This window comes from Narcine bancroftii, chromosome 10, assembly GCF_036971445.1.
Source record: "Narcine bancroftii isolate sNarBan1 chromosome 10, sNarBan1.hap1, whole genome shotgun sequence".
Taxonomy (NCBI): domain Eukaryota; kingdom Metazoa; phylum Chordata; class Chondrichthyes; order Torpediniformes; family Narcinidae; genus Narcine; species Narcine bancroftii.
In genome coordinates, this window is record NC_091478.1 from 74158558 (window position 1) to 74183707 (window position 25150).

The window sequence follows — 25150 nt, forward strand, 5'->3', positions numbered from 1 at the left end:
AGAGATGTCTCTGATCAAGTCCACAACATTCTAAAGTGGGAGGGTGAGCAATCAGATGTCATGGTCCATGTTGGTAGCAATGATATAGATAGAAGTAGAGATGAGGTGCTAAAGAGGGAATATAGGGAGTTAGGGAGGATGCTGGAAGCACAACCTCAGGGTGGTAATCTCAGGTTTGCTGCCAGTGGCACACGCCAATGAAGGTAGGTACAGGAAGTTGAATGCATGTGATGATTGGTGCAGGGGGCAGGGGTTCAGATTTGTGGATGATTGGGATCTCTTCTAGGCAAGATCTGACCTGCACAAAAAAGGACAAGCTGCACCTGAACTGGAGAGGCACCAATATCCTGGTGGACAGGTTTGCGGAACTGTTGGGGAGAGTTTAAACTAGTTTGACGGCAGGAATGGGATCCAGAATGTGAGTGCAGAGCATAGAGCAGTAGGTGGAAAGGATGATGCAATGTTTTGTGGGTTTGTGAGGAAGGTCAGGGAGGGGAAGAAGCATAAATGTAGCCAGTGGATGGTTTGGAGTGTGTCTATTTTAATGCAAGGAATCTTTGGAATAAAGGAGATGAACGGAGCATGGATCAGTACGTGGAATTATGTAAAAATGCAAGGACAGGATTGGCTGATGCTGGTACCGGGGGTTTAGATGCTATAAAAGGGATGGGGGGTGGTGGTGGGGTTACCATTACTGATTAGGGATAGTATCACAGCTGCAGAATGGGAGGGTGCTGTGGAGGGACTGTCAACTGAGTCAGTGTGAGTGGAAGTCAGAAATAGAAAGGGGAAATCACTGTACTGGGAACAGCCCACAGACTCCCAAAGAGCCCTCAACAGATAAGCAGGCAGATTTTGGAATGGTGCAGGAACAACAGGGTTGTTGTCATGGGAGACTTCAACTTCCCTAATATTGACTGGCACCTCCTTACTGTAAGAGGGATAAATGGGGCAGAAATTTTCATGTATATAAGAAGGATCCCTGACACAGTATGTGGACCAGCCAATGAGAGGAGAGGCCATACTGGATCTAATGCTGGGTAATAAACCTGGTCAGGTGGCAAGCCCCTCAATGGGGGAGCATTTCAGTGGTTGTGACCTTGAGCTTTAGCATAGCTATGGACAAGGATATAAGCAGACAAAATGGTGTTTTACATGGGGAGGGGCTAATTATGATGGGATGAGGAAGGAGTAAATTGGGAACAGATGTCCTCAGGAGAAAGCGCAGACGTTTTTAGGGACCATGTGCGTGAAGTTTGTGATAGGTTCGTCCCACTGAAACAGAGAAAAGATGGTAGGAAAAGGGAACCGTGGTTAACAAAATGGGTGAGGTAGCTGGTTAAGAGGAAAAAGGAAAATAGCATCAGATTTAGGAAGCAGAAAACAGGAAGGGCTTATGAGAATTATACAGTAGTCAGGAAGGAACTTAAGAAAAGACTAAGGAGAGCTTGAAGGGGGCATGAGAAGGCCTTAGCATGTAGGATTAAGGAAAACCCTAAGGCATTCTATGCATACGTGAAGAACAGAAGGATGATGAATGTGAAGGTAGAGCTGCTTAAGGATAAAGGAGGAAACATGAGCCTGGAGGCGGGGAAGGTTGGGGAGGTCCTAAATGAACAATGTACTTCACAAGAGAAAAGGACCTTGGTCAGGGTGAGATCAGAATATATGCTGGACCATGTTGCGATTAAGAAAGAGGAATTGTTGGATCTTCTTAAAACATTAGGATGAATAAGTCCCCGGGACCAGATAAGATACACCCCAGGTTACTTTGGGAAGATATTGCTGGGACATTAGCAATGATCTTTGCATCCTCTTTGGCCACAGGGGATGTGCCATTGGATTGGAGAATGGCAAATGTGCTCCCCTTGTTTAAAAAAAGGTTACAGGGAGAATACATGGAATTAGAGACCAGTGAGTCTTGCATCAGTGGTGGGCAAACTAATGGAGAGGATTCTTAAAGACAGGATTTTGAACATTTAGAGAAGTACAGTCTTCTCAGGGATAGTCAGCATGGCTTTCTGAGGGAAAGGTCATGTATCACAAGCTTAACTAAGTTTTTTGAGCAAGTTACAAAATAAATTGATGAAGGTAGAAAGGTAGATGTGGTGTATATGGATTTTAGTAAGGCATTTGACAAGATCCCCCATGGGAGACTCATTCAGAAAATCATGAGCATGGGATCCATGTAGCCTTGGCTGTGTGGATTCAGAATTGGCTTGCCTGTAGAAAGCAGGGAGTAGTAGTGGACAGAAAGCATTCTGCATGGAGGTCAGTGATGAGTGGAGTTTTGCAAGGATCTGTTCTGGGACCCTTATTATTTGTGATTTTTACAAATGACCTGGATGAAGAATTAGAGGGATTGGTCAGTAAGTTTGCAGATGATATGATGGTTGAAGGTGTTGAAAGCTGTCACAGGTTAACACAGGAGATAGACTGAATGCAGGGTTGGCTGGAAAAGTGGCAGATGGAGTTTAGTCCAGATAAATGTGAGGTGATGCATTTTGGAAGGTCAAACCTGAAGGCAGAGTACATAGTTAATAGTAGGATATTTTATCATATGGATTAACAGAGGATCTAAATCCATAGATCTCCACTCAAATTGATAGGACAGTTAAGAAGGCCAATGGTATTCATTAATTGGGGAATTGGGTTCAGGAGTCATGATGTAATCTTGCAGCTCTATAAATCTCTAGTGAGACCACATTTAGAATTTTGTGTTCTGTTCTGGTCACCACATTACAGGAAGGATGTGGAAGCGATGGAGAGGGTGCAGAGGAGATTTACCAGGCTGTTGCCTGGATTGGAAAATATGTCTTTTGAGGCAAGGTTAGCAGAACTGGAGTTTTTTTCTTTGGAACAAAGGATAAGAGGAGACGTAATAGAAATCTACAAGATTATGAGAGGCATGGATAAGGTAGATAGAAAGCACCTTTATCCCAGGGCGGGAGTAGCAAACGCCAGAATACATCTATACAAAGATATGGGAGGAAGGTTCAGGGGACACATCAGGGGTAAGTTTTTTACATAGAGTTGTGGGAGCCTGGAATGCATTGCCAGGGGTGGTGGTGGAGGCTGGAACATTAGGGGCTTTTAAGCAACTCTTAGATGGGCACATGGATGAGAGAAAAATAGAGGGTCATGTGGTAGGGAGGGTTTAGTTTGTTATTGGTAGGTATGCGAAGGGCCAGTACTGTGCTGTAATGTTCTCTGTTCTTAGAATTTGGGATGTGGTGAAGTTTAGGGCATTGGATGCTGGAAGCACAGTGTGTCAATTTAATAGCTGAAGTAAACCAGGCAAATATCGCGTGGGTGAGGTGGGTGATGGCCAAGAGGGACTGCAGAATAGCATTTTGGGCCACTGGGCTCGAGGCCACAGAAAAAATATCCAGTCACTAGGTGTGCAATGTTGATCAATCAGCTGCAGGAAGGACTCAGTGGAACAGGCCTCCTCCATGGGTGGAAATGATCTGGGCCCTTCATTGAGACAAAACTTTAAAGGGATTGGTACTATGTATATGATGGGGATATGTCATCCCCTTTAAAGGTTCCTGACCCGAAACATTGACTGACCACTTCTACCCATGCATATGGCCTGACCCATCGAGTCCCTCCAGCTGTTGATTGATTGCTTGTTTTTGTGTTTCTCAGGGCTGCATTGCTATTTATAATTGGTAAGCAGCAGGCACTGCTGGCGACCAGTGGCTTTGTGGCAACAGCGCCTCTGACCCTGCTGCTGGTTATCTCTTGCACCTCATCAGGTCCTTTACACAGCACTGTGCAGCACAGATAAAGGTCTTTCAAATTCATGCTGATGCCCAAACCTCACATGAGCCTCTTCCCACCCGACTTCATCTGATGCCACCCAAATTCTGATGCCAGGCCCAAGTTGCTCCTTGCTGGGGAGCACTTCTGAAGTTTTTTTTTCTCTCTGTGGGAGATTGAGGAGCTTGTGAGGGCTTCACCCTGTCTCTTTGTGTTAGAGCAACCGAGCATGTTACCTTGTGCTTGAGGGCCTGAAGGGATTGATACTCGACTCTGTCGATCCTCAGCTTCACCCACTGGGGGATGTCAGGGATAACAAAAGCTAAAGTGATCTTTACAGCCAGCAGAACATGCTGAAAGGCAGAAATAAATGAACAAAGTCAGCATCGACTTTGGAACTGAAGATTCACAAGACTCCTGAACCAAAGCTGAACAGTGGTTTTGCAGGAAAGAGCAGATTTTAGATCCCAAGCTCCTCCAGGCTTCACTCTGAACTCACATTTGACTGTAATTTAGTTGGGTTTAAATACACAAATGGCAGAGTTCCCACTGCTCAACTCACTGAATCTTTTCCTCTCCTCACTGATATACTTATCCCATCTCCAATGATTCTTGCCATTTCATCAGAGCTAAGTGTGTGGTAGCCCAGTGTACAGAGACAACTCAGGCTCACCAGTTATACATTATGGATCATTGAGTATTGCTCTCTCTGTCTTACAGTGACAGAGGTTCAGGTCTAGTGTTGGGAGAGAGCCCTGAGGGCTGACCATTAAGCCCTGAGATTCTGGGCCCACTATTGTTCGCCCACAGCTATTCCCATTTAAACAAGTAGTGTTGGTTTTCTTCAACCTGACCCAGGTTTAACTGGCAGCTTTCCCTGCTGGGCAACAACTACAGGTTAGTACTCCATTGGCAAGCCTTCTGCAGGAGACCAGAGTCAGTCCGTAACACGATAAACCTAGTAAACTCTAGGGTAGTGCAACCAGCAGGTTGTGCATTATCCTGGAAACGCCAGACATGGTGATGGCTGGAATGCCAGCAGTTCCCTGAACCACTCCACCCAATGTCCCTCGACTGTATGCAGCTGCAGCCAAAATGGTCTTCCTTGTCAATGTGGGGAATATTTCTCACTGTGGGTGGTGGGGACATTGTATTGACACCAAAGCAAGCAATGATGTTGAGTTATAGATTTGTACAATACAGAGAGAGGCCCTTCAGCACACCAAATCTGTGCAACCATCACACATACAGTTAAGGTTGGCACGGTTAGCGTAGCGGTTAACACAATGCTAATACAGCACCAGTGATCGGGATTGGGGTTCAAATTCCACGCTGTCTGTAAGGAGTTTGTACATTCTCCCGATGTCTGTGTGGGTTTTTTCCCCCCATTGTTTGAAATGTACCGGGGGTTGTAGATCATTTCGGTGTAATTGGGTGGCACAGGCTTGGGGGCTGAAAGGGCATGTTATTGTGCTGTATGTAAGTGTAATCTACTTTTTATTCTCCCATCTGTTCATCCCAGATTCTGTCATTCACAGAGGCACAATTTACAGTGGCCAAATAACTTGAACGAGTTTGGGGTGATATGGGAGGGAACCCTTGACATCACAGGGAGAATGTGCAAGCTCCACACACTCAGCAATGGAGCTCAGGATCAATCCCTTCTTGCTGGAGCATTGAGGCACTGTACCACCCTCATGGAGCAGGAGCCTTTTTAATTCTGCGTTGTTTCAGAGGTGCTCCAATGAGTGACTCCACATTCTACACATTCACTGTACTTGATGCAAACCCCAAGACATTTCTCCCTGTTCTCGTGGATGCACTACGCGATATTGTGATGTAGAAGCGTATACCAGATGGACATTCACTTACCTCCACTCCAATGGCCCAGATTAATATGCTGTTGGAGGTTACATTATTTTCTGCACAATACTCTTTCACTTGAGGAGAAATGCTAATTAGCAAACAGTTAGTGATGACCGACAGGAATCCGATCATCTCAAAAGCAGTCTGTGAAATAAAAGCAAATAATGAGAGCCATGCAACTTCATTGAAGGAATTTCAGGGGGAACTTTTTTATTTGCCAATCACTAATTATGTTATAATCTCTAGGAGCAAAACAAAATAACTTGGGTTCAAACCAGGAGACATTAGTTGGGCCGTTCAGTACCTTTAGTCTTCCCGTGCTTGACTAGTTTGGTGATTATGAAGTAATAGACTACAGTCTGCAGACACCGTGATTGAAGTAAAAACACAATGCTGGAGAAACTCAGCAGGTCAAACAGTGTCCGTTACATAGCCAAGATAAAATTACATAACTAACGCTTCGAGCTTGAGCCTTAATGAAGGACTCAAGCCCAAAATGTTGGTTCTGTATCTTTATCTTTGCTATATTAAGGACACGTTTGACCTGCTGAGTTTCTCCAGCGTCGTGTTTTTACTTGGTGATTATGAAAACTCTTTTAACCGAATGTGGTCCTTGTTGACAGTGGTAAGTATAGGTTGAGTAGAATGATTAATTTATAACTTGGATTGGCGTAATTGTTGGGAGGCAAATGAGTCCTGTTTTAGCCATTAATCACAAAAGAGCTGGAGAAACTCACCAAGTCTCGCAGAACCCATAGGAGGCAAAGATACATAACCAACATTTTGGGCCTGAGCCAAATCCTTGGTTATATATTTTTGCCTCCTACAAACACTGCGACCTGCTGAGTTTCTCCAGCACCATTGTGTATTAATTACAGTCATGGTGTCTACAGACTTTCTTGTTTCACCCTATTTTAGCCATGTATCTTTTTGTTCTTTATACTGCTTATTAGCAGGGAATGCATTAGACTGTAAAGAGTTTGTACGCTCTCTCCAAGTCTGCATTGATTTCCTCTGTGTGCTTCAGAAACATATGGGAATCGTAGGTTAATTGATGTATTGGGAGGGCATGGTCTCATGCGCTGGAAGGGCCTGTTACTGTGCTCTAAATCTACAAACGAAGTGAGGGAATGTCACCTCATTATAGGAAAGGTGTGGAAGCTATGGAGAGGGGTGCAGAGGAGATTTACCAGGATGTTGTCTGGATAGGAAATTAAGTTTTATGAGGGAAAGTTAGCAGAGATGGGACTTTTCTCTTTGGGATGTAGAAGGACGAGAGGAGACTCAATAGTGGTCTACAAAATTGTTAGAGGTGTAGATAGGGTAGACAGCCAGCACCTTTTTCACACGGCAGGAATAGCAAACACCGAGGACATATGTACAAAGTAAAGGAAGGGAAGTTTCAGGGGGACTTCCGGGGTAAGTTTTTTTTTACACAGAGAGTTGTGTGTGCCTGGAATGCCTTGCCAGGGATGGTGCTCGAGGCTGAAACATTAGGAGTATTTAAGAGACTCTTCAACAGGCACATGGATGGAAGAAAAATAGAGGGTTACAGGGTAGGGAAGTTTTCGGTTTTTTTTAATGAATATATGGGTAGGCACAATATCAATGATCAATGGTATGTGGTTGGACTCTCTTTTGCCGTGTTTGGTTATTGCCTGACACTTTGATGGCACCGAGTTACTTCACATTTATCAGGCCAATCTTGGAGGTTATCTCGACTTTGAACAAATAATCTAGGCTGACAGTTCAGTTCTGAGGGAACTCAGCATATCATTAATCTTTTTCCAATGAACAGATCTGGTATCCCAGCAGAATGTACAAGATCTCAAAGCACTATTTGAAGATGAGTATTGTAGTCTCCAGCCCAACACTTCCATGAGCAAAGTTCCCTGCCTCATTGCAGCGTGGACATGTTGCATGATATTGCTACATCTCTGAAATTCTCTGCTTCCAAAGATGGTGAGTGTTCAAATCATTGGATCTATTTAAGATGATAAATATTTGTAAGGTTGTGGGGGACTGGCACAGGAGAGGAGTTGGGACAGTGTAGGATAATTATGATCATGTTGGGCCTATTCCTGCTTCTGTGAGAACCTAAAAGTTTCTCCAATCATCTGATCTTGATAGTAGCTTTAGATTAAAATCTAAACCAACAGGAACAACCTGGGGAATCTTCTTTCTCACCTGCCAAACTCCTATATTTGCTGCTGGTGAGATGAATGGTTTTCGGAACAGATGGCAGAGCTTCAGAGCGTCTGTGCGGATTTCGGTGACATTGTTCACAATGATCAGTATTGCGGACAATGGGTAAATACAAGAGAAAAGGCTGACATATCCAAATTGAACGAAAAGCTCCATGTACTCATCGAACATCCCCTGGGAAAACAGAAAGACAATGACAGCAACTGAACATTCGAGCTCCAATTTCTTGACTTAGTTTGAGGGATATTGGTGCCAAATTTATTGACCATTGTTAATTGTCCTAGTGATGAGTAATGATAAGTAGCGATGAGTAGTGATGGGTAGTGATGAGTAGTGATGGTAGTGATGAGTAGTGATGGTAGTGATGAGTAGTGATGGTAGTGATGAGTAGTGATGAGTAGTGATGGGTAGTGATGGGTAGTGATGGGTAGTGATTGGTAGTGATAGGTAGTGATGGGTAGTGATGGGTAGAGATGGGTAATCATGGTAGTCATGAGTAGTGATGGTAGTGATGGGTAGTGATGGGTAGTGATTAGTGATGGGTAGTGATGGGTAGTGATGGGTAGTGATGAGTAATGATGAGTAGAGAAGGGTAGTGATGGGTAGTGATGAATAGTGATGGGTAGTGATGAGTAGTGGATGGGTAGTGATGAGTAGTGATGGTAGTGATGAGTAGTGATGGTAGTGATGAGTAGTGATTGGTAGTGATGGGCAGTGATGAATAGTGATGGGTAGTGATGGGTAGTGATGGGCAGTGATGAATAGTGATGGGTAGTGATGGGTAGTGATAGGTAGTGATGGGTAGTGATGGTAGTGATGGGTAGTGATGGGTAGTGATGAGTAGTGAGGGGTAATGATGAGTCGTGATTGGTAGTGATAGGTAGTGATGAGTAGTAATGGGTAATGATGGGAGTCATGAGTAGTGATGGGTAGTGATGGGTAGTGATTAGTGATGGGTAGTGATTAGTGATGGGTAGTGATGGGTAGTGATGAGTAGAGAAGGGTAGTGATGGGTAGTGATGGGTAGTGATGGTAGTGATGGGTAGTGATGGGTAGTGATGGTAGTTATGAGTAGTGATGAGTAGAGAAGGGTAGTGATAGGTAGTGATGGGTACTGATGGTAGTGATGGGTAGTGATGGGTGGTGATGAGTAGTGATGGGTAGCGATGGGTAGTGATGGGTAGTGATGAGTAGTGATGGGTAGTGATGGTAGTGATGAGTAGTGATGGGTAGTGATGAGTAGAGATGGTAGTGATGGATAGTGATGGGTAGGGATGGGTAGTGATGGGTAGGGATGAGTAGAGATGGTAGTGATGGATAGTGATGGGTAGGGATGGGTAGTGATGGGTAGGGATGAGTAGAGATGGTAGTGATGGATAGTGATGGGTAGGGATGGGTAGTGATGGGTAGGGATGAGTAGAGATGGTAGTGATGGGTAGTGATGGGTAGGGATGGGTAGGGATGGGTAGTGATGGGTAGTGATGAGTAGTGATGCGTAGTGATGGGTAGTGATGGGTAGTGATGAGTAGAGATGGTAGTGATGAGTAGTGATGGGTAGTGATGAGTAGAGATGGTAGTGATGGGTAGTGATGAGTAGTGATGGGTAGTGATGAGTAGTGATGGGTAGTGATGGGTAGGGATGAGTAGAGATAGTAGTGATGGATAGTGATGGGTAGGGATGGGTAGTGATGGGTAGGGATGAGTAGAGATGGTAGTGATGAGTAGTGATGGGTAGTGATGAGTAGAGATGGTAGTGATGGGTAGTGATGAGTAGTGATGGGTAGTGATGGGTAGGGATGAGTAGAGATAGTAGTGATGGATAGTGATGGGTAGTGATGGGTAGTGATGAGTAGTGATGGATAGTGATGGGTAGGGATGGGTAGTGATGGGTAGGGATGAGTAGAGATGGTAGTGATGGATAGTGATAGGTAGGGATGGGTAGTGATGGGTAGGGATGAGTAGAGATGGTAGTGATGGATAGTGATGGGTAGGGATGGGTAGTGATGGGTAGGGATGAGTAGAGATGGTAGTGATGGATAGTGATGGGTAGGGATGGGTAGGGATGGGTAGTGATGGGTAGTGATGAGTAGTGATGCGTAGTGATGGGTAGTGATGGGTAGTGATGAGTAGAGATGGTTGTGATGAGTAGTGATGGGTAGTGATGAGTAGAGATGGTAGTGATGGGTAGTGATGAGTAGTGATGGGTAGTGATGGGTAGGGATGAGTAGAGATAGTAGTGATGGATAGTGATGGGTAGGGATGGGTAGTGATGGGTAGGGATGAGTAGAGATGGTAGTGATGGATAGTGATGGGTAGGGATGGGTAGTGATGGGTAGTGATGAGTAGTGATGCGTAGTGATAGTTAGTGATGGGTAGTGATGAGTAGAGATGGTAGTGATGAGTAGTGATGGGTAGTGATGAGTAGAGATGGTAGTGATGAATAGTGATGGGTAGTGATGAGTAGTGATGGGTAGTGATGGGTAGTGATGAGTAGTGATGGATAGTGATGGGTAGTGATGAGTAGTGATGGGTAGTGATGGGTAGTGATGGGTAGTGATGGGTAGTGATGAGTAGTGATGAGTAGTGATGGATAGTGATGGGTAGTGATGGGTAGTGATGAGTAGTGATGGGTAGTGATGGGTAGTGATGGGTAGTGATGGGTAGTGATGGGTAGTGATGAGTAGTGATGGATAGTGATGGGTAGTGATGGGTAGTGATGAGTAGTGATGGATAGTGATGGGTAGTGATGGATAGTGATGGGTAGTGATGAGTAGTGATGGGTAGTGATGGGTAGTGATGAGTAGTGATGGATAGTGATGGGTAGTGATGAGTAGTGATGGGTAGTGATGGGTAGTGATGGGTAGTGATGGGTAGTGATGAGTAGTGATGAGTAGTGATGGATAGTGATGGGTAGTGATGGGTAGTGATGAGTAGTGATGGGTAGTGATGGGTAGTGATGGGTAGTGATGGGTAGTGATGGGTAGTGATGAGTAGTGATGAGTAGTGATGGATAGTGATGGGTAGTGATGGGTAGTGATGAGTAGTGATGGATAGTGATGGGTAGTGATGGGTAGTGATGAGTAGTGATGGGTAGTGATGGGTAGTGATGGGTAGTGATGGGTAGTGATGGGTAGTGATGAGTAGTGATGGATAGTGATGGGTAGTGATGGGTAGTGATGAGTAGTGATGGATAGTGATGGGTAGTGATGGGTAGTGATGAGTAGTGATGGGTAGTGATGGGTAGTGATGGGTAGTGATGGGTAGTGATGGGTAGTGATGAGTAGTGATGGATAGTGATGGGTAGTGATGGGTAGTGATGAGTAGTGATGGATAGTGATGGGTAGTGATGGGTAGTGATGAGTAGTGATGGGTAGTGATGGGTAGTGATGGGTAGTGATGGGTAGTGATGGGTAGTGATGAGTAGTGATGGATAGTGATGGGTAGTGATTGGTAGTGATGAGTAGTGATTGATAGTGATGAGTAGTGATGAGTAGTGATGGTAGTGATGAGTAGTGATGGTAGTGATGGATAGTGATGGGTAATGATGGGTAGTGATGGTAGTGATGAGTAGTGATGGTAGTGATGGATAGTGATGGGTAATGATGGGTAGTGATGGTAGTGATGGGTAGTGATGGGTAGTGATGGGTAGTGATGAGTAGTGATGGATAGTGATGGGTAGTGATTGGTAGTGATGAGTAGTGATTGATAGTGATGAGTAGTGATGAGTAGTGATGGTAGTGATGGATAGTGATGGGTAGTGATGGGTAGTGATGGGTAGTGATGGTAGTGATGGGTAGTGATGGGTAGTGATGGGTAGTGATGAGTAGTGATGGGTAGTGATGGGTAGTGATGGGTAGTGATGAGTAGTGATGGATAGTGATGGGTAGTGATTGATAGTGATGAGTAGTGATGAGTAGTGATGGTAGTGATGAGTAGTGATGGTAGTGATGGATAGTGATGGGTAATGATGGGTAGTGATGGATAGTGATGGGTAGTGATGAGTAGTGATGAATAGTGATGGGTAGGGATGGGTAGAGATGGTAGTGATGAGTAGTGATGGATAGTGATGAGCAGTGATGGATAGTGATGGTAGTGATGGGTAGTGATGAGTAGTGATGGTAGTGATGGGTAGTGATGGATAGTGATGGTAGTGATGGGTAGTGATGGGTAGTGATGGGTAGTGATGGATAGTGATGGGTAGTGATGGTAGTGATGGGTAGTGATGGGTAGTGATGGGTAGTGATGGATAGTGATGGTAGTGATGGGTAGTGATGGGTAGTGATGGGTAGTGATGGATAGTGATGGGTAGTGATGGTAGTGATGGGTAGTGATGGGTAGTGATGGGTAGTGATGGGTAGTGATGGGTAGTGATGGATAGTGATGGTAGTGATGGGTTGTGATGGGTTGTGATGGGCAGTGATGGGTAGTGATGAATAGTGATGGGTAGTGATGGGTAGTGATGGGTAGTGATGGGTAGTGATGAGTAGAGATGATAGTGATGGGTAGTGATGGGTAGTGATGGGTAGTGATGGGTAGTGATGAGTAGAGATGGTAGTGGTGGATAGTGATGGGTAGTGATGGATAGTGATGGGTAGTGATGGGTAGTGATGAGTAGTGATGGATAGTGATGGATAGTGATGGGTAGTGATGAGTAGTGATGGGTAGTGATGGGTAGTGATGAGTAGAGATGGTAGTGGTGGATAGTGATGAGTAGAGATGGTAGTGATGGGTAGTGATGGGTAGTGATGAGTAGTGATGGATAGTGATGGATAGTGATGGGTAATGATGGGTAGTGATGGTAGTGATGGGTCGTGATGGTCGTGATGGGTAGTGATGGGTAGTGATGGATAGTGATGGTAGTGATGGGTAGTGATGGGTAGTGATGGGTAGTGATGGGTAGTGATGAGTAGAGTTGGTAGTGATGGTAGTGATGAGTAGTGATGGATAGTGATGGATAGTGATGGATAGTGATGGGTAATGATGGGTAGTGATGGTAGTGATGGGTCGTGATGGTCGTGATGGGTAGTGATATGTAGTGATGGATAGTGATGGTAGCAATGAGTAGCCTCCTTGAATAGCTATAGCCCCACTCCTGAAGGTATTCCCGCAGTGCTATTAGAGAAGCAACTCCAGGATTTCGACTCAGCAGTAGAGAAGGACTCGTGACTTGCATTGCATGGAAAAACACAAGAAATAGGAGCAGCAGGCAGACTTCTGGCCCATCGAGCCTGCTTCGACATTCAATAAGATCATGGCTCATCCTGCTTTCCTTACCTTCCTGTTCCCTAAAACCCTTAATACCCTTACTATTCAAAAATATCTCTCTTTCTCTGTGACTTAAATATATTTAATGAGGAAGCTCTACTGCTTCATTGGAAATAAAATTCCTCAGATTCACCACTCACGTCATTCCTCTTCAATCTACTCACCAGAAACTTGAGGCCATGTCCCCTAGTTCTCGTCTCACCTGCCATTAAAACAATCTCCCTGCTTCTGTCTTAACTTTTTCTTAATTTTATATGTTTCTCTAAGACAGTCCTTCATCCTTTTAAACCCCACTTAGGGTAAAAGCAATGGGATGTCAGTCTGTGAGTCTCTTGCAGCAGGATGCCCTAGTCTCTGACATCCTCTTGTGGTCATTGTACTTATGTACAATTATTATGCACAATATGTACAGATGTACCAAATTTTTTCTTGCACACAAACAAAATACACAACAGCAATAATTTAAATCACCACACATGCAAGACAGGAAAAGGGATCATAAATAAATATTCACAATTCCAGTTTTGTACAAGAAAAATACACTGATGCTTTGGTGGAGCAGACCGATCATTTGGTGGAGCTGGTCCCATTGCGCTGCTTGGCAGTGGTGACCGCCAGGGCATTGATGGTCCAGAAATGTATGAAGTAACTCCTCTTAAACACTGCAGACCAAATCACAGTGGTTCACCATTTTTGTAGAAATTTGAAATCTTGATCAAATGAGGGAAAGAAGCCTTGTGCCTGCCATCCATTTGAATGACAGCTTCCAGTTTGTCAGTCACAGATTATTTGCAGTTCAGTGAATTTTGAAAGCTGAACCTTGCTGATCTGGTGTTTTATTCCTCTTCGCCCTCGCAAATGATTTCCCACCCTGCTGCCAGCTACCTGAAACTTGTTCAGAATGGTGCTGAATTCCATTATTAGCAGCTAGTTTCTTGGGTCGTAGATCTCCAGAAATGGTTCAACCTAAAAGGGGAGGCAGGCCTCTTCAGCCCGGTTAAGCAACCTGCATAGGAGAAGGTCACTCCGATATAAAACCTACAACCCAAGGACCTCGCTGCCACGTCCCAGCTTGCTTGGCCACGGCACACGAACCATGGGTGTAAAGGGTGGGGCCAGTACTGTGCACACTGCACTCCACCTAAAAGCTCCTTTGCGCAGGCCCGAGGACAGGTCCACGTCCTCCCCCTCAAAAGAGCTAGTGAAGACCAAGCTGTGCCAGTTAGGGCTCAATGCTGCTGAAACCAGTCTGCTCAGGAAGTCCTCCAGCAGCAAGGGTTCTTCCAATAGGCATCCACACTATGATGACTGGCACACAAGGAACTGTTCCTAAAATAAAAGGAAGACATTTGTTTTTTTACACAACTGCTGCGTTCCAGGAAATTATTCCCAATTTCCTGGAACGCAGTCTGTGTAAAACAATCAGAACGGGAATAAGGGCACATTCCCGTTCCAACATTTTACCTCCTCAACCCCTAGTTATTTTCACAGATTGCCTGCAGTACAGTTTAGACAACAGGTGATCCGTGAACAACAAGCTAATGAATAGGATGACCAGCCTACGAAAATACTGCACTTCAGGTATTCTGTCCAAACTTGCGGTGTGATATGGTTATTTTGAGTTTTGGTCATTTCTGTGTGAACGACCACTCAGGACAGGTAGAAAGGCACTTCAGAATGGAAAAATCACATTAAGTTCTATGTAAAAAAAACATGTCTCAAGGAAAGTGTTGGTTTTCCTGTCCCCAAGAATGGAGTGACTCATTCCTCAAGTTGTGTCGTTTCCCAGCCGGAGGACTGACTAAATTCAGAGAAGGTTTCATTGAGTTTGACTGATGGCCAGTTCACTGACTTAAACTTTTTTATTCCAGTAGGTTGTAAAAACATTTTTTTTTCCTTTTATGAATGTTAGTCTTCATGATCATGTGGACCTCTTTAGAGTAACACATCACAGAAACAGATCCACATCAAGCATCCAATTACACAAATTCTACTTTGGTTCCATTTTATTCTTCCCATGTTCTCATCAACTCACCCCATTTTCTACCACTCACCTACGTGGTGCCCTTCGAAAAGCAGGGAAAAGGGCAAAGTCCATGTGCTGCTTAAGGTTTGGAATAGCCTGGATTTGCATGTCGGCTAAAGAGAAGGACTCACTGCTAACCTGGAGGAAGCCTGGCCCCAAAAATGAAGGAAGGGAGCCCAGTGATCAAATGCCTGGGTTGGGGATCATTGATATCCAGCAACAATGAGCCAGAAGTAAGATGCTCTGCATTTTGTAACTTGTTTAAAAAAAATCTTTTTCCAGCTAATGAAGTAAATGTAACAGGATTACAATATCTGAAATATCATAAATTATCTTCAAAAAGACCATGAAGTCTTGAAATAACCAGATTGAGTAAATTAGATCCCAGATGACTAAAAATGTTTTGTTCTGGACAATAATTATGAATATCATGTCATTTGGCAATTTAAACTGTACTTGCGGGCCCACGCTCACTAGTCAAGCTAATTCCACCTCCACCATTCTGTCCAGTGATCCCATAACTTCCAGACCTTGGTGTTCCCTGATCTCCAAACTACCTCCTTTCCCATCGAAAGGGAGCCTGACCAAAATTGTTGACTGTCCATGTCCCACTGTTGATGCAAACTGACCCCCTCTCCCCCCCCCCCCCCCCATCTAGTTTGCTCAAGATTACAGCACTTTCTTCTCCATTACTGCAGAATTCCGAGGCCATGACCCTGCCGCTGTTGTTCCCAAACTTCCACATCAGCCCTAAAAACAATGATGATTCTGGAACCTGGCATTTTAAACCTGTGCTACCTGATACCTGAACTTCCCCAACCCCTCCAGTCTTTTCTAGTTCTTGCCTCCGTGCCCTCAGTTATCAGTCTCCCTCAGCTGGTCATCCCAGATCCAAGCACTTGTCTTACTCCTGGGTAACTTCCCCTGCCTGCCTCCACCCCGTGTTTTGCTTTTCTTAGGACTAATAGACCTTGGGCCTTTTCCCCATGTTCTCAAAACCCTGCTATGGCCTCCAATATCGTGCTGTCGATGATCCCTGCAAGGTTAAAAGTTTCTGTCTTAAAAAACATACTCCTCACTGTAAGAAAAGGAAAAAGGTCTAATGATCAATCTTAAAAATATATAGTGGTAGACAAGGACAAAAATAGAACTGATACTCATCATCTAGCCAGGTAGGAACCAGTCACATCATTGTCCTGTTACACTCTATTGCTCTCATGTGGTCACCGTTTATAGCGTCATGGAAGTAGCCCCTTGGGCCCAGCACCCCTGGACTAATCCTGTATTATTTTCCCCACGTTCCAGTTCACTCTCCCCAGATTCTACCACCCACCCATACACCAGGGCAATTTAGGATGGCCACTTGGCCTCCCAAACTGTACATCCTTGGCATGTGGGAAGGAACTCAAGCCCTGGGAAGAAACAGAGACAACATGCCGACTCCACACAGACAGCACCGGAGATCAGAATGAATCCAGCTTGTCTCAGATGTGAGAAAAATCACATCCATATTCATAGAAAGAACCAAGTGTGAAAGATTAATCTGTGAGCAGCATGGATGAGGGTGTATTATATCAGTGTATATTAGTATATAACATCTTCAGTAATATCATGCACATCTTACTTGAATACTAGGAACCACGTCATGCTGGAAGGAAGATGATTACTGTCATTTGGGCCAGTACATTGTCCACCAAACATGAGCGGCAATGTTGACGTACTGGTTAGTGCAATACCTTTACAGCGCCAGTGGTCTGGACTGGGGTTTGAATCCCACACTGTCTACAAGGATTTAGTACTTTCTCATCGTGTCTGCATGGATTTTCCCTGGGAGCTCCAGTTTCCTCCCACCATTTGAAACATACTGGAGGTGTAGGTTAATTGGATATAATTGGGCAGTACGGACTCATGGGCTGTACTGTTTCTGTTACCGTGCTGTAGTCTAAATTTAATTTAAAATTATTTACATTTAATTGGATTCACATCTAATTTGCTTCAAATTTACATCTCACAAGATCACAAGACAAAGGAACAGAAGCGGCCACCAGGCCCATCGAGTCTGTTCCATAAATCTACACTAAGCTACTCTACTCTAGTTCCAATTTCCAGCCATTTCCCCATATCCCTTGATGCCCTCACTAATGAGATACTTGTCTATTTCTTGTTTAAATACTCCTAGTGATCTGGCTTCCCTTTCCCCACACCCCCCCCCTCCCCCCACTGACCTCCATCCAAACCATAGAGATCTTCCCAGTGAGGCAGAGCTTTTTATGTCCATTGTCCAGCCTAATGTACTGCACTTGGTGTACTCAGTGTGGATCAGTGAAACCAAGTGCAAACTGGGTGACTGTATGTTGGTGTAGCCTTGAGCTTCCTGTGGCATTTCAATTAACCCAACCATTCCTCAACAGATATGTCTGTTCTTGGCTTCAGGGGAGGTCAAACATAAACTTCAGAAATAATATTCCTCCTGGACAGTCTGAAACAACTGCCATAAACATTTTTTTTCTTGTTTTAGGTAACCTCCACCTCTATCTGATTCCACTGTTCTGACTCTTCCTTAACTACTCCTGTACTTACTTTTCTCTCTAACTTTTCCCGCTCCCTTCCCAGTGGACTCATCCTCTACAGGGTGAGTCCTTTCCTCCCTTGTATCCAATACCTTATCATCTTTTGATCCTGCCCCCAGCTTATATCCCTCTTCCTCCACAAAATATCACCTCCTTTAGACTCAATAAAGTGTCCCAAACCAAAATGTTGACTATTTCTACCCACGGATGTTGCCTGACCTGATGAGTTCCTCCAACAATAAAACCCTACAGTCTGCAGACACTGTGGTTGAAGTAAAAATACAATACTGGAGAACTCAGGTGATCAAATAGTGTCCTTTATATAGCAAAGATAAAAAGGGAGAGTATATACTGAATAAATGAATCTTTATCACAAACACAATACAGCAACACTGGAGAAATCTGTATTCAGCATCACCAGGGTTCGGGAGAGTGAATTGAGTGCTACTTCTTGCTCTGAGGGGGAACTGAATTCAATATCATCCCTGGCTTTGTGGGTGAGTCTGACCTCCATGCCAGTTTTGTTCTTTCATTTTGGACATGAAGGAACCTGGTCTTTCTGCTTTTCCAACTCACTTGGTGAGCTTTTCCAACTCTTAGACAGGACATCAGCTGAAGGAATGTTTAATCTAAATAGCCATCCTGTTTGGTGCAGGTATGGTGAGCTGAAGGACCTGCTCCTACGCTGTGCTCTTCTATATTCTGCGTGCCATTGGATGCAAGAAGACAAAGCAGCTGATTAAAAAGGAATAAATGGTGAAGAATGGAGGAACCGTCAATCGAAGACTGACAGAGTGACCCACATCTCAGGAGGCACATTTCCTTGTCCCTATTTTAAGGAGCTGCCATGTGATTGTGAGGAGATTGTGGGTGACATCGTGATGAAAACCAGTAAATAATAGATTTTTAAGCCACTTATACCTTAAAATCTTTAAACCATTTAATCCAACTGCCTTCGAAATGCTTCCATAGAACATTACAGAAGTGACACAGGCCCCTACAGCCCTTCTAATCTATGCTGAACAGTTTTTTTTAACCTCTTTCCACTGACCTGCACCCAGTCCCTTCATTCCTCTCCCATCCATGCACCTGTCCAAATTCTTTTAAAATTTTAAATTTGAGCCCACATTCACCACCTCAGCTGGCAGCTTGTTCTACACTCCTACCACTCTCTGTGTGAAGAAATTCCCCCTTTTAATCTTAGCCCATGTCCTCTGGTTTGTATCTCCCCTCCCCTCAGTGGAAAAAGCCTATCTACATTTACTCGGTCTATGCCCCATAATTTTAAATACCTCTGTCAAATCTCCCCTCCATCCTTCATATGATGACTGTGATTGTAATTTAAATGGTAAACAGTAATTCTTTGTCAGATTGTCTTTTGTTTTAATGAACAATGTCCAGAGTGATTTCTGGTTTTGCAGGCTTTAAGCTAGCAATGACCTTAGTCCCTGAATTACTCTTATACAAAGGAAAGAGCTGTAAATTCTTGCACAACCACAGGACTAAAGATGTTGATGATGTGGTTTCAAATTCTGAAATCTACAGTGGATATTTTGGAGTAAATAGACTGGGGTGGATAGGTAGAAGCTGCTTTATGTGAAAATACTCACAGGAAATGTTGCCTTCTGTCCTTGTGATTTTATTTTGTCAATTTCTGGTGCATTTTCCACTGTGCAATTCTTCAGACCTGTCCCTTTCATGCTTATTTTCTTGTAGAAATAGGGCACCAAAGTCTCTGTGCACTGATTAATGATCTGCGTCAGAATGAGCAGTGATGCAAGTTTCTAGGATGGAGGGAACCAGAGTCGTTAAACAAGAAGACCAGGGAATTGAAACATCACCACCTAAAGACAATTCAGAGGTTACCATCAATGAATATATCCAACGAAGAAAATATTCTCTCTGCCATGTGCCTATTTTGATAAATAGGCTTAAGCCTGGGTTAAGACAGGGTAGAGTGGAATTTCATAGAACCCTGTTCACAATTTTTTTCTACTAAAATTAGCTGTGGTTGACAATTTGCAGTTGATCAAAACTTAGCTCAGGGATTAGCAGGACATCCCTGGTGGTTTAATTATTTACATAGCATCAGCAAGCTCAAGGAAATCCCAAATCTGCATTTTACAATCAATTGACAGCCAAAGTCTTTTCCTTGAACATTTCTACGTGAATTGAACATATGCCTGGCTTAGAAAGGATCATATGAAGTTGTGTAGTGGTGAACTAAACTCACCAGTCACTGTAGTTGAGTTAAAACCAACTGCCTTACTCAACAATGATGCACGTTTTTAAAACACCCTCGGTCCCGACAGCCTTTGCAACGCTTGGCCTGGAAATAACATCATCCCTGATTGGCAGCAAGCCCGGTACTACAGAGCTCCCTGTTCTTGTTAACCCAACCCTCCGTGAGCCGTTTCGTCATGTAGCGTAGTTCGGCCCGCTACACACAAACGCTTTTTGCAATGTTGACATGATTATTTTCTATGCTTGGTTTCACATCCAATACATGAGTAATAACAATTACCAGCTGGCCATAGCTTTCAAGCTGCCAGCAAGATAGTGGGGAGGATGCTGGGCATCTCAATATTTTGATTTGTTGCTGGGCTTCCGTATTCATGCATTTCTTTTGCAATTTGATCAAAAATAAATATTTGGCAAGTTGCTGTGAAATGACATCATCAAAAAATGCCGTCAAGTCAATGCTGCTTGCTCAACTGGAGAAGAGCCTATCTTTCCAACCTGCCACCCTTGGTACATTAGATGTAGAGAGCTATTATAATGCAAATGATCTTTTTTACAAGTTCTTACCTTTCTCAGGAGCTCGAGGTCCTGAAGGTAGAAGGAGATGTAAAACAGGGCAGAAAAGCAATTGACAAAGCGAAACTGCAAAACAAGAGTAATATTAATAATTGTCCTCGGATTTTAAATATTTTAAATATTAATATTAATAGGCACGTTGTAACTGATCATGAAGGAATATCTGAAATGATTTGGTAGTAACTTTATTTGATTCAATTATCAGATGTACTAATGACCTCTGTGAATGTAAAGGAGGCAAATGTAACCCTCAAAGTGCCAGTGAAGAGTACCTAATACATAAGACTTGGAACAGAAATAGGCTATTCAGCCCATCGAGACTACTCCACATTTTAAACAAGAGCTGTTCCATTTTGCCACTCAGCCCCACTGCCTGGCCTTTTCCCCCATAACCTTTGATGCCCTGGCTAATCAAGAACCTAGCAACCTCTCTCCTAAATGCCCCCAGTGACCAGGCCTTCACGACTGCCTGTGGCAGCAGATTCCACAGATTTACCACTCTGGCTGAAGAAATACCTCTATTCTAAGTGGACGTCCCTTCAATTCTGAAGTTGTGCCCTCTTGTCCTAGACTCTCCCATCACGGAAAATGACATTTCAATGCCCTTCAGCATTTGAAATATTTCAATTAGATCCTCCCTCATTCTCCTAAATTCCAATGAATACAGCCCAAGAGCTGTCAAACACTCCTCATATGATAACCCTTTCACTCGCGGAATCATCTTTGTAAACCTCCTCTGAACCCTCTCCAATGTCTGCACATTCTTTCTTAAATGAGGAGCCCAAAACTGCTCACAATACTCCAGGTGAGGTCTCACCAGGGCATTATATACCTCAACATCACTTCTCTGCTCTTGTATTCTATTCCTCTTGAAATAAATGCCAGCATTGCATTTGATCCAGCACAAGGACTCCCAGTTCCCTTTTAATCTTGGTATTTTCAATTTTATCCCCATTTAAAAAATAGTTTGCCCATTTATTTTTTTCTACCAAAGTGAATGACTGTACACTTTGTGCATTTCATTTGTCACTTCTAAATTTTAAATGTAAATGTTTAAATTTTTAAGTTTAGACATGCAGCATGGTAACAGGCCCTTCCAACCCATGAACCCATGCCACCCAATCACTGTACACCCAATTGACCTACAACCCTTGGATCGTTTTGAGGGGTGGAAGGAAACAAAAGTCCCTAGGAAAAATCCCACTTAGACACTGAATGCGCAGAATGAGCAAACTTCTTACAGACAGTGTGGGATTCGAATCCAGGTCCTGATTGCTGGTGCTACTAACCGGTACGCTAACTGTGCCATCTGTTCTTTGCCCATTCTCCTAATCTATCTAAGTCTCCCTGTTTCCTCAACACTACTTTCTCATCCATGTAGCTTCATATCATCTGCAAACTTAGCCACAAAGCCATTCATTCCATTATCCAAATCATTAATATACAGCATAAAAAGAGTGGCCCCAAAACCAAGCCCTGTGGAACACCACTATCAACTGACAGCCAATGACAGAATATGATCCCCGTATTTCAACTCTCTGCTTCCTTCTAATCAACCAATGCTCTACTCACACTAGTATGTTTACTGTTGAACTATGGGCTCTTATTAGCCTCGTGTGTGTTGTACCATGGGCTCTTATTAGCCTCGTGTGTGTCACCTCGTCAAAGGCCTTCCGAAAATCCAATATCCACTGCATCTCTTTTATCTCATCTGCTTGTCTCTTCTTCAAAGAAATCCGATAGGTTTGTCAAGCAAAATTTTACCTTAAGGAAACTATGCTAGCTTTAGCAACCCTGTCATGAGTCTCCAAGTACTCCAAAACTTTGTTGTTTTTGACTCCAACATCTTCCCCAACACTGACATCAGTCTATAATTTCCTTTCTACTGCCTCCCTCCCTTTGTGAATAGTGGGGTGATATTTGTGATTTTCCTGTCCTCTTGAACCATTCATGAATCTGTTTATTCCTGCTTCTCAATCTCTATCACTACTTCTTTTAGAAACTGAAGGTGTAAATCCACCTTAGACCATTTAGCTTTCTGAGAATCTTCTGCCTTGAAATAGTAAATTCATTCACTTCCCTTCCCTGATACCCTTGGACACCATCTGGCACATTGCTAATTTTTTCCACAGTGAAGATAGATGCAAAATACTCATTTAATTCCTTTGCTATCTCCTTGCCTCCCATTATTATTTCACTGGTGACTGCATCATTTTCTAATGGTCAGATATCTACTCTCATCTTTCTTTTAGTTTTTATATACTGCATTTGAAGAAGCTTTTTGTATCCTCTTAATATTATTTGCTAGCCTACTTTCATACTTCATCTTTTTTCCCTCATTATGAATCTTTAGTTACTTCTCCAAGTTTTTACTAACTGCCCGATCCTCTGTCTTCCCACTAAGAGAGCTGTGGTGAACCACAAACTGTTCACATTAATTTGAAGCAGGTATTGGGACCTACTTTGCACCCACAAGAGTCCGATTATCAATTCCTAAATGCTGAAAGGGGCTCATTTACCATGAAGTTAAATAAAAAAGTCTACAGACTACTGGGTTGAATGAAATGCCATGAAAGTGCTCTTTGGGCAGTTGACAAACCATGCACCTTCAACATGCAGCACTGCACAGACACCTGTGGATCTTTGAGCCTTCCTGACTGCCACAGCATTGCATCATGACTTATGGTTACCCCCTTGGGGATAGACTGCTGGGTGAGCTCTCATCGAGGTAGGAACTGGTGGGAGATGCCACAATGCCCATCCCTATGGAAGAGGATTGCACCAGCCTCCCTTAAAGATCATGCAACCAGAAGGGATTCACAGCTGAGATTGCAATCATTTAAAAGCATGGCAGATTTGGAAATGTGGTGAGTATGTACTTACCACCAGCACTTTGACCGTCAAATGATTTTGGAAAGAGGATTCTAATCGGTGATTTTCTGGGAAAATAAAAGGTGTAATACATTTTTTAAATGTTTCTGCTAAACCATCCACCATTGTCCTCCCACTGTCACCACTCCAATGTTGCAACTTTGGCACAACTGGATCCTGCACTCGTAATTGTGATGGACAATGCTTTATGCCCATGGCAGGTGTAGACGTGGTTCCATTTTCCTGGTTGACGTGAAGGCTGGCACCTTTGACAGTGCAACATTCCCTGATCATTTGTTTAAGGATGAAGCACGCAGCGTGCGGGAGGGAAAGTGGGGGGGGGGGGGTGGGTGGGTGGGTGCCACAGCTGGGTGCTGACTCCATGTACATTGCCAGCATTGGTGCAGCTTGTGGAGATGTACTGATGAGAGAAGGGTGCTGGCACAGAAGAAACTAGGCAACACTGCCGGGCTGTTTAAGGAAGCGAGTGGCCCAGATAAAAGCACTGCATTCTCGAATATGAGGGAGCTCCGAACCAGATGAGGTGAGGCACCACCTCTGTTGGACCCACAAAACCCGAGCAGCACCTGTAGTGACCAAGCATATCTGGGTTGTGTGGCCACTGCCATCGTCCTCACCTCTGGACACACCTGTACTCCACCCACAGTGTAGCTGTAATCTGTACTCCACCCACAGTGTAGCTGTAATCTGTACTCCCTCCCAGCACACCCATACTCCACTCACAGTTTGGCTGTAATCTGTCCTCCCTCCCAACACACCCATACCCCATTCACAGTGTGGCTGTAATCCGTCCTTAACTTCTAACACATTTGTACCCCACTCACGGTGTGCTGTAATCCGTCCTTACCTTCCAACTCACCCGTACCCCAATCACAGTGTGGCTGTAATCTGTCCTCCCTCCCAACACACCCGTACTCCACTCACAGTGTGGTTGTAATCCGTCCTCACCTTCCAACACACCCGAACCGCACTCATAGTCTGGCTATAATCCGTCCTCACCTCCCAACATACTCTTACCCCACTCTGTGAGCATTTCGGCCATCATTTTGTTCACGGCGTTCATAACAGTAATAGAGAGAGTGTGGAGAATGCTTGGTATATACAGTACACAGGTCCAGCAGTCTTCGTTCTCAATGTAAAAGCCCTTGACCCAAGCCTCCAACCTGAAGAAAAAGTATGTGCTCCAGACAGAAAGGGCCAGAAACAAACAGAGGATTGGAATAGAAACAAGCCAGATTTTCACTTTTCGTTTCCATGCAGGATAATATGGCTGGTGGCGATGGGTGATGGGGTTTATACCCATCAGACCCTTGTAACCTAGGCGGGGATCCTCAAACTTGCTGTTCATCTGCAGCGTGCCCCAGGTGTAGGACAGGACGAAGCTATGGCGTTTCCACAACTCCATGATTACAGTCGACCAGATTATATTGAAAACCGAAAAGAGAATGCATTTGTCCATGGTGTCCATCGACAGAGCAACTACCGTGGTACCAAAGAGTGCCATTGGAGCTAGCGAACAGGTGAAGAATTCCAGAAAACTGAAGTACATGGCAATAGATCCACCATAATATTGGTAAATAGAATCTGTAAAAAAAATGGGCAGAATAATAAATGATAGACCTGTGAAATATTCTTCTCTGATGCTTGCTGTCTTCAGACAGAAACTGAGATCACAGTGAGGCAGTCATCAGTTGAGTTGGGTTCTAACATCCATTTGTACCCCTTGAAACTCGACATTAGACAC

General features: G+C 43.9%; 1 protein-coding gene across 2 annotated transcripts in view; it reads right to left on the reverse strand.

Annotated features, from left to right (window-relative positions):
* Window positions 1–25150, reverse strand: part of LOC138744748 (anoctamin-10-like) — a 43500-nt gene that overhangs the window by 13992 nt on the left and 4358 nt on the right. For both annotated transcript variants that reach the window (XM_069901352.1, XM_069901351.1), the window contains exons 5-11: window positions 24424–24990; window positions 23398–23453; window positions 20506–20580; window positions 19308–19481; window positions 7819–8010; window positions 5638–5775; window positions 4002–4118 (exon numbers count right to left, since the gene is read on the reverse strand). In XM_069901352.1, the coding sequence (XP_069757453.1) occupies window positions 4002–4118; window positions 5638–5775; window positions 7819–8010; window positions 19308–19481; window positions 20506–20580; window positions 23398–23453; window positions 24424–24990 (1319 nt within the window). The remainder of the gene's footprint in view (window positions 1–4001; window positions 4119–5637; window positions 5776–7818; window positions 8011–19307; window positions 19482–20505; window positions 20581–23397; window positions 23454–24423; window positions 24991–25150) is intronic.